We start from the raw sequence: 15,711 nt of genomic DNA, 5'->3' as shown, positions 1-15,711 counted from the left end.
CTCTCCACTCCGGTTGCCTTCCGTCCCTGGGGTGGGGAGCAGCGTATTGCACCATGAGGTCACTTGGAAATGGGGTTTCCTGGAATCGCTTGGCCACAGAGGGGTGGGGCCGTTGGGGAGGAGCCGCTTCCTGTCACGCTGAGCAGGTGAGAGCCATAAATTTCGCTCTAGGAGGCCTACGGTAGCATCAAAGTCCAGCCCGTGGTGTTGAGAGTGACTTCGAACTGCAGGCCCACAGGACCTTTCTCTCCCGGGCCCTTCCTTTCCTCATCTGCCTCTCTGCCTCCCCTGCTGGTGCCATCTTTCCTGCACTGCTAACACAGATGCTGAGCACCACCTAGAGCCTGGGCGATACTGGATTTCATTTTTAGGTATTTGTTTTTAATAAAAAGGTTTATTTGTGTGTGTGTGTGTTGGGGTGTGCCACATGTGCAGGTTCTCTCAGATGGGTCCCCTGAAGTTCAATTTCCAGGCAGTTGTGAGTTATTCACATCCTTCTTGAAAGTACAACTACTCTTAATAACTGAGCCATCTTTCCAGCCCTTCAATTTTAACTTTTTACTAATTTTCATTTATTTTTTATTTTTATTTCTTACGTGTATGATTGTTTTGTCTGCCTTTATGTCTGTGCACCTCTGTGCGCAGTGCCTAAAAGGCCAGAAGAGGGTGCCGGATGCCCTGGAACTGGGGTTACACGTGGTTGTGAGCCTGAGATGCTGAGAACCCAGCCTGAGTCCTCAGCAAGAGCAGCAAATTCTTAATCCTTCAGTCATCTTTCCAGCTCCAGCAATATACATACATCCTCTTAGCAATTACTACAGAACTACATCCAATAACAACCCATTGAGAAAACCGTCTGCCCTACCTACTCCCCCAGCTGCACACCCCCCAACAACTGTCTGCCCCACCTACTCCCCCAGCCGCACACCCCTCAACAACTGTCTGCCCTACCTACTCTCCAGCCACACACCCCTCAACAACTGTCTGCCCCACCTACTCCCCAGCCACACACCCCCAACAACTGTCTGCCCCACCTACTCCCCAGCTGCACACCCCCAACAACTGTCTGCCCTACCTACTCCCCAGCCGCACACCCCCAACAACTGTCTGCCCTACCTACTCCCCAGCCTTACACCCCTCAACAACTGTCTGCCCCACCTACTCCCCAGCCGCACACCCCCAACAACTGTCTGCCCTACCTACTCCCCAGCCACACACCCCCAACAACTGTCTGCCCTACCTACTCCCCAGCCTTACACCCCCAACAACTGTCTGCCCCACCTACTCCCCAGCCGCACACCCCCAACAACTGTCTGCCCTACCTACTCCCCAGCCGCACACCCCCAACAACTGAGCAGTGGTACGTGGCCAGCCCCGGCTGAGGTGTGCTGTGTGTATAAAAGACTTCACATAAATACAGAGAAATGTGCAAGTTTGCTAGTATTTTATATTGACTGTGTTCAAATAATATTTTGGAAACATTAGAGCAACTTAAATATACTATTGACATTTATTTTTATCTACTTTTCTTTTTTCTTACATTTTTCTCGACCTTTATTATGAGAAGAATCCAAACTTATTGGTACTGTGAAGGAATATTAGCACAACTACCTGTTGTTCTTTCCAACTATGTCCTCTGCGGGTAACGATTAGGTCATCTGCTTTCTCTTCCACAAATACAACATATATCTCTTCAGAATAAGAAATTCCTCCACCCAATCACAGTGTCATTAAGAATTTTAACAGGAATCAGCGTTAAGTTTACCGATGAATAAATTTAATGGGTAAAGGCACCTGCTGCTGAGAACCTGAGCTCTTTTCCCAAAACCCACACGATTGAAGGAGAGAACTGACCTCACAAAGCTGCCCTTCACACTCCACATTCCTGCTGGGAAACCAGCACCCCCCCACATACACACACACACAAACACACCCCACCACACACAAACACCCCTCCAACACACACATAACACACAAACACACCACTACACATACATACACACCCTACCACACATAAACACACACACCCCACACACATACACACAAACACACCACTACACACATACGCACCCCACCACACATGCACAAACACATACACACAAACACCCACACATTAATAATAACCCGATAATTTAAAAGAAAAAATTAGCAAGCTGTCCCAGTAATGTCGCTTTATAATTCTGTTCCGCCGTGACTCAGCTCATATTGGCAGCTAGAAAATTTTACATCGCATATATACAATGTGGCTTCCACTGAATTCTGTTTTCCTTTCTTCCAAGACACATTTCATGTGGCTCAGGCTGATACTTTGTAAGTAGAGTCTGGTCCTGAACTCCTGATTCTACCATCTCTCCAAACCATGAGCTGAGATCACAGGCATGCACCACCATGCCCAGTGTGCTTTGTGTTTCTGGTGGACTGAATTGCCTGGAAGACTCATAGCTTTGACTTATAGATAGTCACTTGTGCTCTGTTTGTTCACCTTGGATGAGGTGAGGTGGAACTTGCAAAGTGGGGGTACAAACAGCAGGATGTGATAGGGCAGACCTAAAATAAACAAACTGTTTAAAGTGCTTCTATCACCGGTCACTGGAAGATGTGTAGTCATGGTAAAAAAAAATGTGCTGGCTGTGACTCCATCCCCCCCCCCCCCATGCATTTTTCCCAGCCCTCTTTAAAAGTCTGTCATGGGCCTATGGAGGCATCACCACGGTTGCCTCTGTGTTATACACACCCCAGCTCAAGAGCCTTATCTGAGTCCCCACATGCCCTGTCCACTGACTCCCAGGCGTTGTGCTGGCTGATACCGCCAATCTCCCTGGAGACAGGTGTTGCAGAGCTGGGGAGGCAGCGGTCCTCTGTGAGCCAGGCTCCTCCCTTTCCCAAAGACAGATCTCTTTTACCGGCGGACTGCTGAGAGACTAAACACTCTCATCTTCCTGTGGGCAGCTCCAGGCGGACAGAAAGGGACGGCGAGCCCCTAAGCCATGGGTACTGGTCCAGAGATACTCCAGCGTCTCTAGATGATGCTGTGAGCTCCTGGGTCACCCCCTTCGGCTATTTCGTCATTTCTGCTGTTGGCAGAAGTGTGTACGCTCCTGGGAGAACAGGACAAGGGTCCCCTGGTGCCAGAGATGCAATTGGGCCCCTTGTCCAAGTGTGTGTGACTGTGTCTGTGTTCAGGCATGGTGTGTGTGTGGAGTGTATTCTTCACACGAAGCAGAGATGGTGACTTCCGGGAAGCAGAAGGCCCAGGAAGATTGACATGGCCTCAGTTCCTTCTGTGACTAGCCTGGCAGATGAGGTCAACTGCCCCATCTGCCAAGGCACCCTAAGGGAGCCAGTTACCATCGACTGTGGCCACAACTTCTGTCGTGGCTGCCTCACTCGCTACTGTGAAATCCCAGGCCCGGAATCGGAGGAGTCCCTCAGCTGCCCGCTCTGCAAAGAGCCTTTCCGACCAGGGAGCTTCCGGCCCAACTGGCAGCTGGCCAATGTGGTGGAGAACATCGAACGCCTTCAGCTGGCATCCACGCAAGGTCTGGAGGTGGAGGATGCCTGTCCTGAACACGGAGAGAAAGTCTACTTCTTCTGCGAGGAGGATGAGGCACAGTTGTGTGTGGTGTGCCGCGAGGCCGGACAGCATAGGGCTCACACCGTGCGCTTCCTGGAGGATGCAGCAGGTCCCTACAGGGTAGGAGAGGATCCCTGCAGGGTAGGAAAGGGCTCTGGGGGACCCTTGTGGGAGCTGGATTGGACCAAGGGAAGTAGAAAGGCCTTGTGGATTCTGGGGTGGAAGGGGTGTCCTAACTCCAAATTCTTTCTCCGTACTTATCTGATCTTCCAGGCAGCAGACTCAAGCACAGAAAAACACAGGTTTGTGATTAAGAGCAAGTTCTATGTTGTTTCCTTGTGGACCATATATAGCAGGAGCTCAGTAAATCCTTTCTGAACGAATGAACCATCAAAGTGTGTGTCCTGTATCAGTTAGGTGTGCTGGAGGTTTGTGTTTTAGGGAACGGCGAAGCTTGTATAGTTTCAAGAGTGAACGCCTTGTGTGTGGAGGGGTGGTCTGAGTGTGGTATATTTGAAGCACGAAGAATGTTGTGTCGTGAATTCCTGTTGTGAATAAGCTAGTTGGGTGAATATATGGATATATGTGGCACATGTTTTTATTGTTCACTGAGTATATTGCTGGTTTTAGGTATTTTGTTACAAACGTGTGTTTAAATGTATGTTATAGCATTTGTTAATGATCTTTTGATAATGAAGTTTCTCTACGTATCCTCTCTCTCTCTCTCTCTCTCTCTCTCTCTCTCTCTCTCTCTCTCTCCAGGTCTTAATGTAGGCTTGCCTCAGACTAATTATATTGCCTAGGATGACTTTGACTTTCTGATTCTCCTGCCTTTATTTTCTGAACACTGGAATTATAGGCATTTTATGCAGGCATTTATGATTATATCATTTTCTGCAGTGTTGGGAATTGAACCCAGGGCTTCTTGCATGCAAAGCAAGCACTCAGATGACTGAGCTAGATTCTCAGCTTTTCTGTCGGTATTTTTTAATGTTTTTTTTTTCTTTTTCCATTTTTTTTTTTTTTTTTTTTTTTTTTTTTTTTTTGGTTTTTCGAGACAGGGTTTCTCTGTGGTTTTGGAGCCTGTCCTGGAACTAGCTCTTGTAGACCAGGCTGGTCTCAAACTCACAGAGATCCGCCTGCCTCTGCCTCCCGAGTGCTGGGATTAAAGGCGTGCGCCACCACCCCCCGGCTTAATGTTTTTTTTTAAATATTGATTTTATTGAACTATACATTTTTCTCTGCTCCCCTCCTTTCCTCTCTCCCATGGCCTCCATGCTCCCAATTTTCTCAGGAGATCTTGTCTTTTTCTACTTCCCATGTAGATTAGATCCATGAATGTCTCTCTTAGGGTCCTCATTGTTGTCTAGGTTCTCTGGGATCATAATGACATCTTGAAATTTGCAGGCAAATGGATGGATCTAGAAAACACCATATTGAGTGAGGTAACATAGACCCAGAAAGACAATTATCATATGTACTCACTCATAAGTGGTTTTTATTTTTTTTTTATTTTTTTTTATTTTTTATTTTTTTTTGGGTTTTTCGAGACAGGGTTTCTCTGTGGTTTTGGAGCCTGTCCTGGAACTAGCTCTTGTAGACCAGGCTGGTCTCGAACTCACAGAGATCCGCCTGCCTCTGCCTCCCGAGTGCTGGGATTAAAGGCGTGCGCCACCACCGCCCGGCGGTTTTTATTTTTTTTAAAGGTTTCTTTACTATGTATACAGTGTTCTGCCTGCATGTATGCCTGCAGGCCAGAAGAGGGCACCGGACCTCATTACAGATGGTTGTGAGCCACCATGTGGTTGCTAGGAATTGAATTAATGACCTTTGGAAGAGCAGGCAGAGCTCTTAACCTCTGAGCCCTCTCTCCAGTCCCTATAAGTGGTTTTTAAGCATAAAGCAAAGAAAACCAGCCTACAAATCACAATTCCAGAAAATCTGTCGGTATTCTTAAACACACATGTGGATATTTATGTGTTTGCCTATTCCTAACTCTATACTAGAACAATTTATAAAATACTGCATCAATTATTTTTGTATCCAGATTTCTTCTCACATCAGATCTTTTCTAGGTTACTTTTTTTTTTAAAGGAAGATGTTGTATGTTATTTGCATGTATTTCCTTTGGGTGACATAATTTCAGTTTCAGCTAAAGAACGTACAGAGCTCAGGTTGTAGGTAATACTTGCTAGGTAATAATACTTACTGCATGAAAAAGAAGGTAGTTGTTTCACCTGAAGAAAGGCTCAAAGGGTCAGCAAAGTCATTGACCTTTGAAGGTTTGTGAGAAGGGGTAAACCCTGGTCAGAATAGCTGAAGCACAAAGTAAGAGGAACAAGACTTAAGGCCAGGCCTGGTGGTGCTGACTTATGATCCTAATGTTTGGAAAACTGAGGAAGGAGGATCTGAATTTGAGGTAAGTCTGGGCGACATGAAGCCAGTCTCAAAATCAGAATAAGAAAGAAGACCCCGAGTCTCTCAAGGCGCTGAGGTTCACACTCATCTCTGGGGCATTTCACTTCCACAGAGTGAAGGTCGTGACGTCCCTTCATGGTTACTTTCTCCATCATAACTATTGTATGCTCCTTCTCCCCAGGAACAAATACAGAAGTGTCTTATGGGTCTAAGGAAAGAGAGAGAGGAGATTCAAGAAATCCAATCAAGGGAAAACAAAAGAATACAGGTTCTCCTGGTAGGTCTCCCCCCCCCCCCCCGCCCTGTCCCTTCCTCCAGAGTCTGAGGCCACTGAGCAGACAGACCTGGAGATGTTTTGAGTTTGAATTCTGACTCAGACGTTAACTCTTCCGTCCTGAGCAGCTCTAATTTTAGCTTGCTCACCTGTGAAATGGAGATTAGGATTCTTCTTCTGACTGACCTGCAGGGATTAGGGTCATCCCGCCTCCAGCAGTGTGTGCTTCCTGCACAGCGAGAGGCCAGGCATCCCTGGCGTCTCTGAGACCCTTTTAGAAACCACAGTAATGACAATGAGGCAATGCTGGGCCTAACGAGAAGTGGGGTGTCAGGCAGGAAGAACACCAGCTGCAGCTCCGCGTTCATATGGGGTGCAGGAACAGGCAGGAGTGGGGGTCTGGGGGAGTGGGTATGATGTGTAAGGAGAGGAAGGGAGGGAGATGAGGGGCTGCTGTGGGAAAGGGACTGGGGGTTGGCGGGGGGGGGGATGGGGAAGAGGAGGAGATTCTGATGTGGGGAGACATAAGTGTCCTCTCATCTTTCCTTCTTAGACTCAGGTGGCCACCAAGAGACAGCAGGTGATTTCTCAGTTTGCACATCTGAGTCGGGTCCTAGAGGAACAACAGAGTGTCCTTTTAGCCCAGCTGGAGAGGTTGGATGGGGATATCCTGAAGCAACAGGAAGAGTTTGATTCCCTGGCCACAGGGGAGATCTGCCGGTTCAGCACCCTGATTGAGGAGCTGGAGGAGAAGAACAAGCGGCCAGCGAGGGGCCTCCTGACCGTGAGATGGGGCCTGCCCTCCCCCTCTCCCCCCTGGGGTCTCTGGAATCATGGCCTGATTGGTACCTCCTCTACATACATGTCTCTGAGTCCCAGACGGGATGTGTGACATGGCCAGGGGCTTCCCTAAGAAATCCCCGGTCACGGTGCTCTCTGGCCTTGGTCTCCTTTCTTGTTATCAATAAAACGGGAAGGAATGAGGTGCCAGCGGTAAAATGAGGTAGAAGTTGCTCTTGAAAACTACAAAGCACTGTTCAAACAACTGGTTTCCAAAGCAAGTTTTTCATAACTTGAATGTCCCCTCCACTGGCCAGGAAGTTTTTCCTGAGCTGCGTTCCTTGAAATGGAGGAGAGTTATGGGGATTGCAGCGACATGATTCAAGGGGATGCAATGGATGCTGGGAACTGAGGGACTTTGGTGTGGGACTTGCTTGCTTTTGCCTATAGCTGGAAGTGGGTTGTATCACCAACTCTGACCATGGAGTGAAGGAGTCAGGTGTTGGTTTCTGGTCCCCATGGATTTGTCCAAGGCTAGGAATATGGCATTTTGGTTTTTTTGTGGATATAACAAAAATAGAAGAGAAAAGCCAGAAACTGAATCTCTCTCTCTCTCCCTTTCTCTTTCTCTCTCTCTTCCTCTTTCTCCCTCTTTCCCCCCTCTCTCCCTTTCCCCCTCCCTCTCTCTCCTTCTCTTTCTCTCCCTCTCCTCTCTCTTTCTCCCTCTTTCTCTCCTTCTCCCCTCTTTCTTCCTCTATTTCTCCCCCTCCCTCTCCCCCTTCTCCATTTCTCTCTCTCTCTCCCTTCCCTCCCTCTCCCCCTCTCTCCTCTTTCTCTCTCCTCTCTCTCTTCCTCTTTATCCCTCTCCCTCTCCCCCTCTCCACCCACTCTCCATTTCTCCCTCTCTCTCTCCTTCTCCCCCTCCCTCTCTCTCCCCTCCCTCTTTCTCTCTCCCTCCCTCCCCCTCTCTCTCCCTCTTTCTCTCCCCCTCTCTCCTTCTCTTTCTCTCTCTCTCTCTTCCTCTTTATCCCTCTTCCTCTCCCCCTCCCTCTTTCTCTCCCCCCTCTCTCCCTCTTTCTCTCCCCCCTCTCTCCCTCTTTCTCTCCCCCTCTCTCCTTCTCTTTCTCTCTCTCTTCCTCTTTATCCCTCTCCCTCTCCCCCCTCTGTCTCCCTCTCCGCCCACTCTCCATTTCTTCCTCTCTCTCTCCTTCTCCCCCCTCTCCCTCTCTCTCCCCTCCCTCTTTCTCTCCTCCCTCTCTCCCTCTCCCCTCTCTCTCCTTCTCTCCCTCTTCCTCTCTCTCCCCTCCCTCTTTCTCTCCCCCCTCTCTCCCTCTCCCCCCTCTCTCCCTCTCTTCTCCCTCTCCCTCTCTTTCTCCCTTGCGCTCTTTTCCCACCCCATCTTCCTCCTTTCCTCCCAGGATATCAGAAGCACTCTAATAAGGTTGGTGATTCAATGCCTATTTCTTTTCCCACATAGATAGCCACCCACGCTCCACCCACCTAGTTATTGCCACGCGCATTAATTATGTTCTCACATGAAGGGTGCACAGCCATGTAGATCTACACATGCCCTTATGTGTTCTCACGTACTGCTGTAGATCCACGCACTCGTGTAGCAGTGGCGTTCATCTGAGAACTGGGAAGCTGCTGCTCCAGGCCTTGTTAGAGAAAGATGGCAACCTGGAGACATCATTAAAAAAACAACAATTCTAGGGACTAGAGAGATGGCTCGGTGGCTAAGAGCACGTGCTGCTCTTGCAAAGATCCTGGGCTCAGAGCCCATAGAACAGTTCACGCCCATCTCTAGTTCCAGTGGCTCCCATGCCCTCTTGTGGTCTCCATAGACACTGCATGCATGTGTCACACATACATACATGCAGGCAAAATACCCATACACGTAAAATTAAGTATTTTTTAAAAAGAATAATTCCCAGACCCTGCTGTTTCTATGCCCCTAGATGTGAAACTAGAAAGTGCCGGAAACCCGAGGCTATCTCCCCAGAGCTGGGCCAGAGGATCCGGGACTTCTCCCAACAGGCCATCCCTCTGCAGCAGGAGATGAAGACATTCCTGGGTAAGGAGACCCTAGGCCTCTGTAGAGTGCTGCTGTGCACACAGCCTGGGCTGAGGAATGGCTTCCTGAGTCCACTGCCAAACGGCTGTGTACTTTAGCATGGCTTATCTCCTTTAGTACTTTACCTTTCTTATTTGCCAAGGCCCATTAAAAAAAAAATCTAACTTTCAGGGTTATGTGCCAGTGAAGAGAAATAATAGGTGAAGATTTGGGGGTTGGGATCAACCTGTTAAACAAATCTGACCAGTGGATACGCAGCAGTAGGAGCGATAACGATTAACAGCCCTCCCCTCACTCTTCATCCTCAGAAGTCCTCAGCGGTGCATGCGATGCGTTGTGCTTTGACGTCCAACTGTGCGAATCAGTGACAGCATTTGCCTAATGGCAGGAGCTGACTCTCCCCTCCTCTTTTGCTTTCCTTCTGCTGGTTTTGTTTTTCTGCTACTGAAAGTTGAACCCAGGGCCTGTGGATGTAGACAAGTGGTCTAGCCACTGACCCACATCCCCAGACCTTCCCCCACTTTTTTTTATTAGTCTGCTGACTAAACTGAGCCACCCTTATAGGAACCGAGCCCCATTCCTTTCCCGGAAGGAGTCGTAATGGCAGCCAGCCAGGAAAGTTAGAAATGTGAGTTGTGGCTTTCTGTTCCTCATGAACTATGACATTATGAACAATGCCACCTATTCTAAATGTCACACCCACAAAAACATATCCCTAGGAGGACATTCCTGAAAGTCTGCTTCCTGCAAGGACTAGAGGAAATCCTACTCTAATCAAAGGCCGACTTTTGGCCAGCCCAAACATTATTTCCAAGTAGAAGAAAACGAAGTGAACCCATTGATCTTTTCCTTCCGTAGATGTCTGTGAAGACAGGTAGGCAAGGCAGACACAGCCCTGTCTGCTCAGGGGTAGAGTAGCAGGCTTCTTGCTGGCCCTGCAGGCCAGGAGCATCAGTAATCCCTGGGAACTTGTGAGAATGCATATCTGCAGGCCTGTCCCAGAGTGTCTGGATTTGAAATGAGAGTAAGTACTCTAAGAGGGTTAGAGAATTCCCACTTCCATTCTTCTCTCCGCTCCTTCCCTTTCCCGAGCCTCCATTTCCTCATCTCTGAGTGTTCTGCAGCTGTGAGATTAATGAAATCTCATCTTGTCATTATTTCCTCCTTACAGAAAAACTCTGTTTTGAGTTGGACTATGAGCCAGGTAAGCAGCTTCTGGGTCCTGCACTGTGCATCGAAATTCTTATATAGACATTCACACACACACACACACACACACACACACACACACACACTCACACACATCACACACACACTCACACACACACTTCATACACACATCACACACACATACAATGACTTGTATATGTAAGCATACATACACAAAGCATACATACACACCATGTCCACAGATTCCACATTCAGCCCCAGATAGAAAAACACTGCTTTGTAATAAATGTGGTGAGATTTCCCCCTTTCCATTACTCCTTAAATAATTTAGTATAACAACTATTGCCATAGCATTTATATTGTATTATGTAACATGAACAACCTAGAGATGATTTGAAGTATTTGGGAGGGTATGTGTAGTTTACATGTAAATACTACACCATTCTACATAAAGCACTCGAGCTTTTGTGAAGTTTAGTATGCAAATGAATGAGGTATGGCTGTATGAGGTCCCTAGGAGGGCCATGAAGTGAGGACAGTCACATACACATTCCTGGTAAATCTGGTCTCCAGATTGGTACAGGTACAGTGGGCAGAATGATTAGATAAAAATTAGAAATGAGTACGGTCTGTCAGGGATGCGCTTTCTGGATGAGGGCAACTTTTGACTGGATAGAGTCACAATCTCAAAATTGTCGGAAACCTCCACTCCCTCTCAGTTTCTAAATTAGAGAAACAGAGCAGCGTACAAGAGAGACAGGAATGAACAGAAAGAACCCCTTTAATGCCATCAGTTCCCCATCAGCTGACCAAAGACCCAGGAGAGTTGTGGAACTGTTGGGAGGGGCTCCCTAATCCTTAGATAAATCTGCATGGATAGGTTTTCTCCATTTAGGATTTTTTGTTTGTTTTTGAGACAGGCTCTTAGTAGGTAGCTTTGACTGTCCTGGCACTCACTGTATAGACCAGGCTGGCTTTGAACTCACAGAGATCCATCTGAATCTGCCTCCCGAGTGCTGGGATTAAAAGTATGCACCACCATGCCTAAAATTCTTCAGTTTAGAAATATTCAACATAGCTATATATAGGGAAGAACTGGGGGCTCCAAAAAAATGGCAGCCAGAGTCCAACAGTTGAGAATGATTGAAAGAGAGTGCATAGCCTCAGGGCGGAGAGGAAGAAAGGCTGGACAAATGAGTCATGGCATCCTCAGCCAAAGCAGAGAAGAAACTCCAGGGTGGAATCGACAGGAGGAAAATGTCTGCTTCTGAGAAGCAGGCTAAAGGAGAGGCTGTGCAAGGAGACTGTGTGAGGAAGGCTGTGTGAGAGGGGAGGCTGAGTACGAAGGTAGTCATGTGAGAGGAGACTTGAGGAAGATGTATACGAGGGTGGTCTGTATAAGAGGCTGTTTATAAAGGCAGGCTGTGTGTAAAAATGATTGTGTGGGGGCGCGTTTATTAGTGAGGAGGCTGTGCGTGAGAGAGTCTGTGTTTGGGGTGGTTGTGTGTGAAGGTAGCCATATCCGAAGGGGGCTGTGTGAAAGGTTGTGGTGGAGAGGCTGTGGGTAAGGAGGCTGCTCGGGAGGGGAAGGCGGTGCATAGGAGTTGCTGTGTGTGATGGTGGACCCGTGTGGGGGGCTGTGTAAGGGAGTCTGTGTATGAAAGTCTGTGCACGGTGGGTGCTGGATGCGAGGGATGCTGTGTGTGAGGGGAGAGGCTGTCTGTGAGGCTTGTGTAAGGGGTACTGTGTGTGTGAGGTGTGTGTGTGTGCAAGAGTGTCAGTGTGTGTAGAAGCTGCGGGAGGCTGGCCTCGGGCGTGCGAGGGAAGCAGTGTGTGAGAGAGGATGCGTGTGAGGCTGCCTGTGTGAGGGAAGAATGTGTTGGAGGGGAGGCTGACTACAGGCAGTGAGAGCAGCTGTATGGGACGGTGGCTCTTGGAAGGGCTGATGTGCATGCAGATGTATGATTGGCTGTGTGAGCAAGGCTGTACGAGGCTGCTTGTACGTGAGGGGGACTGTGAGCTGAGAGCGAGAAAGGGCGGGAGTGTTTGTGAAGAGGATATGTGTAAAAACGCCTGTGTGTCAGTATCAGCTTGCTCCTGTACAAAGAAGTTGTATGTACCTAAGGGAAACGATGGAGCTGGGAGGCCGTGTGTAAGGTGAGTGTGAGGGGGCTGTGCATGAGGAGGCAGGCTGTGAGGGTGCCCACGTGTGAGGCAGGGTGCGTATTAGGAAGTCCCCTGTTTTCACCAACATGAACAGTATAGCTTTCTAGAGGACGGCAGACAAGCGAGGGCAGCGTGCTGTTTGCGACTGACTTTTACCGCTTTAACGTGTACATGCATTTCCTTGGCATTTTTTAGGATGCAGACTTTTAGTCTGTAGATCTATCCCGTTTCTTGGTGATGCCCATGCTCCGGTACACATGGGTGGTTTAACACAAGCAGCCAGCGATAGAAGTAAGTGTGGAAGGATGCATAAAAGAAATCCCACACTAGCTCAGGATTGAGAAATAGATGGTTATTTATTTAGGGGTAAACTCACAAATCAGAATCCTCTGCTTGAGTGGAGAACAGAAACCGAATCCAGCAACCAACCAGAAAGAGCTGCTGGAAAAGAGGTCCAACGTAAGCTCTACATCAGCACATATAGTACAAGAGGCCACGCCCCAGTGGGCGGGAGGCCGCTGGCTGTAAGACTTCCTACAGCAAATAAGCTTTCAGGCCATCCTAGCAAGACATAGCACGTCCGCTGACATACCCATTCCTTGTTTCATTCCACAGCCCACATTGCTCTAGACCCCCAGACTTCCCACCCCAAGCTCCTCCTGTCTGAAGATCACCAGAGGGCTCGGTTCTCCTACAAATGGCAGAATTCACCAGATACTCCGCAGCGTTTTGACCGAGCCACCTGTGTCCTGGCCCAACGTGGCTTTACGGGAGGGAGACACACTTGGGTGGTGAACGTTGACTTGGTCCACGGAGGCAGCTGCACGGTAGGCGTGGTGAGAGAGGACATCCGACGGAAAGGAGAGCTGCGGCTGAGACCCGAGGAAGGCGTCTGGGCCGTGAGACTGGCTTGGGGATTTGTCTCAGCGCTGGGTTCCTTCCCCACAAGGCTGGCCCTGGACGAGCAGCCCCGAAAGGTGCAGGTGTGTCTTGACTATGAGGTAGGCTGGGTGACCTTTGTCAACGCTGTCACCCAAGAACACATCTATACCTTCACTGCCTCCTTCACACGGGAGATCTTTCCCTTGTTCGGACTCTGGGGCAGAGGCTCGAGTTTTTCCCTGAGCTGCCGAGAAGGTGCAGTTTCCCTCCTCTGAGTACAAGACTGAAGTCAAGCATCCTGGGGAGGTGACCCTTGCCTGGACGACCAGGCACAAAAATGACCTTTTTAAAACAATTGCTAGGGCATATGTCCGCAAGGGACAAGGTGGTAGGACCTTTAGTCTGATCATTGTTCAAGCCTTCCCCAGCGCCCATCAGATGGTCGGGGCATCTGCGACCTTGGCTGCCGCAGGCTGTACCCACCATTGTCATCAATGGGCACATACATAGATGTACAAACAGTGCTGGGTTGTAAACCTAAAGACCTGGGTTCCAGAAGAAGTCCTGTAATCAACCAACCTCATGATTTCAAGCAAAACACTCTACTCCTCATTTGCTTTCTTCTAAAAATATTAGTTAATTTATTCATGTCTTCAAGAAACATTTTGGAGGAGTGGATATGATGAAAATACACTGTATACATAAATGAAATCCCGAAAGAATAAATAAAAATATTATTTGAAAAAGAAGCGTTTTCTTCTACCATCGCGCACCACAACCTGATGTGACTTCCACCACGTCCTCTCCCACGATTCTCAGGACCAGTGTGTGCCTTCGCTTCCGCCACCTCCACGGCAACTGGCATCAGCCAGTGGGCCGAGCTGCTGAACCTGCAGGAGGCAGATGGTGATTCCAGCACCAAGTGGAGGTGGATGAACTGGGCAAAGGGCTGATACCCACCCACCTAGGCCCAGCACATCTTGTGGGATGGCCTTGACCCGGGAAACCGTATCTACACGGTGGTCCTTACAGACCCAGGCAGTCCCAGCAGGAAGGACCCCCAGTACAGGGAGTGGCACCACTATGCGGGCTCTGGGCCTGCCAGTGACACTGACCTCCGCTGCTACATCTGGTTGGTGTACCAAGAGTGACAAACCCATCTTCAGCAACAGGTCTGAAGGTAACAGTCTTCCACAAGAAAGACCACCTGGGAGCCCCTGTGGCTTCCATGTCTTACAAGCAGAATGGAATGACTAGGTTTGCAAGATGTACTAGGAGGTGTCTGGGAAGTAGGGGTGCTATGGGGGCCAGTGGTCCTGGAGACCCCTCACAATATTGTCACCAGTGTGCAAAGCAAAATGCTACTTTTTGTCCTCCTTTCCTACCCCCTCATGGGGAGGGCAGAGGACGAGTGAGTCCAGAACCAGGCACAGTGCATTTTTGGAGATGCGTTTTTAGGGTCTTGTCTCTCCCCAGTGAGACCAGTGTGAACAACACTCACCCTGTCTGTTCAATGTCAAATAAAAATAAATAAAATATTAGATCTGACTTACGAAAAAGGACTTTCAGAATCAAGTGATTCCTGACAAGAAAAAAAGAGAGCAAAACTGTCTGTCTTAGTAGTTACTTTTCTACTGCAGTGATAAGACTCAATGAGCAAGGCAGCCTACTGAGAAAGAGCTTATTTGGGGCCAACAGTTTCAGAGGCTATGGCCATTATGGTAGAGGGCATGGAACAGACAGACAGGCAGACAGGCATGGTGCCGGAGCAATAGCTGAGAGGTTATATCACAACTATGAGAAGAAGAGAGATAACTGGGAATGGTGTGGGCTTTAAAACCTCAAAGCCCACCCTCAGTGACACACCTCCTCCAACAAGGCCACACCTCCTAATCCTTCCCAAACAGTTCTACTAGCTAGTGGACAGTTCTTATTTTAACATCTGGAGTTTGGTCATGTTTAAATTGGGGCCTTGTTTGCTTTTATTTGTCCCACAATGGCTAACTAGTTGGTTCTGTAATAAAATGTGGAACCTTTCAAAAAGAGAAAAAAAAACATTCTTTTTTCTATACTAGCCATGAACAAATCATAGTAACCGTTGGTAATTGGAAAGGAAGATGAAGGAGCCCTGGGAAGATAGTGAAGTAAAGATAACATCTCTTTGTGGTGGCTGTTGTGATAGGAATCTCCCTAGGCATTATGGATGCTCAGAGGATGGAATGCTGCCGTGTCTTTGGGGAGAATATGATACCAGGATGGTTTTTTAGAAGATACACTTGTTGAGAGAAAAGGAGGGAGATGAGGGAATGGAGCTGACCTGGCCTTTGACCTCTCTCAGGCAGTGGGTTCATCTCCACATCCTTGTGGATAGAT

The 15,711-nt window shown here is 48.5% G+C and overlaps 1 protein-coding gene across 2 annotated transcripts; it reads left to right on the top strand.

The window, feature by feature from the left end:
• Nucleotides 1-2,936: 2,936 nt before the first annotated feature.
• On the top strand, nucleotides 2,937-14,171 carry Trim10 (tripartite motif containing 10). 2 transcript variants are annotated; one of them, XM_075979226.1, is made up of 7 exons: nucleotides 2,937-3,694; nucleotides 6,174-6,269; nucleotides 6,820-7,050; nucleotides 8,465-8,487; nucleotides 9,005-9,120; nucleotides 10,292-10,324; nucleotides 13,072-14,171. In XM_075979226.1, exons 1-7 carry the CDS (start codon nucleotides 3,266-3,268, stop codon nucleotides 13,611-13,613), a joined length of 1,470 nt encoding a protein of 489 aa, XP_075835341.1. In that variant the 5' UTR covers nucleotides 2,937-3,265; the 3' UTR covers nucleotides 13,614-14,171. The 2 variants fall into 2 exon arrangements, with proteins under 2 accessions (XP_075835341.1, XP_075835340.1); XM_075979225.1 differs by having other exon boundaries at nucleotides 2,937-3,715.
• Nucleotides 14,172-15,711: the final 1,540 nt, after the last annotated feature.

The sequence above is a fragment of the Microtus pennsylvanicus genome, chromosome 7, assembly GCF_037038515.1.
Source record: "Microtus pennsylvanicus isolate mMicPen1 chromosome 7, mMicPen1.hap1, whole genome shotgun sequence".
Classification (NCBI taxonomy): domain Eukaryota; kingdom Metazoa; phylum Chordata; class Mammalia; order Rodentia; family Cricetidae; genus Microtus; species Microtus pennsylvanicus.
Note: the sequence above shows the minus strand (reverse complement) of the source record. Positions and strands in the feature narration are given on the sequence as shown.

Bases quoted from the DNA above. Each gene is read 5' to 3' on its own strand.
- Trim10 (XM_075979225.1), top strand. From the start codon at position 3,266: ATGGCCTCAGTTCCTTCTGTGACTAGCCTGGCAGATGAGGTCAACTGC. The intron at 6,270-6,819 runs GTAGGTCTCCCC...TTTCCTTCTTAG, and splicing joins AAAGAATACAGGTTCTCCTG to ACTCAGGTGGCCACCAAGAG. The intron at 8,488-9,004 runs GTTGGTGATTCA...CTATGCCCCTAG, and splicing joins ATCAGAAGCACTCTAATAAG to ATGTGAAACTAGAAAGTGCC.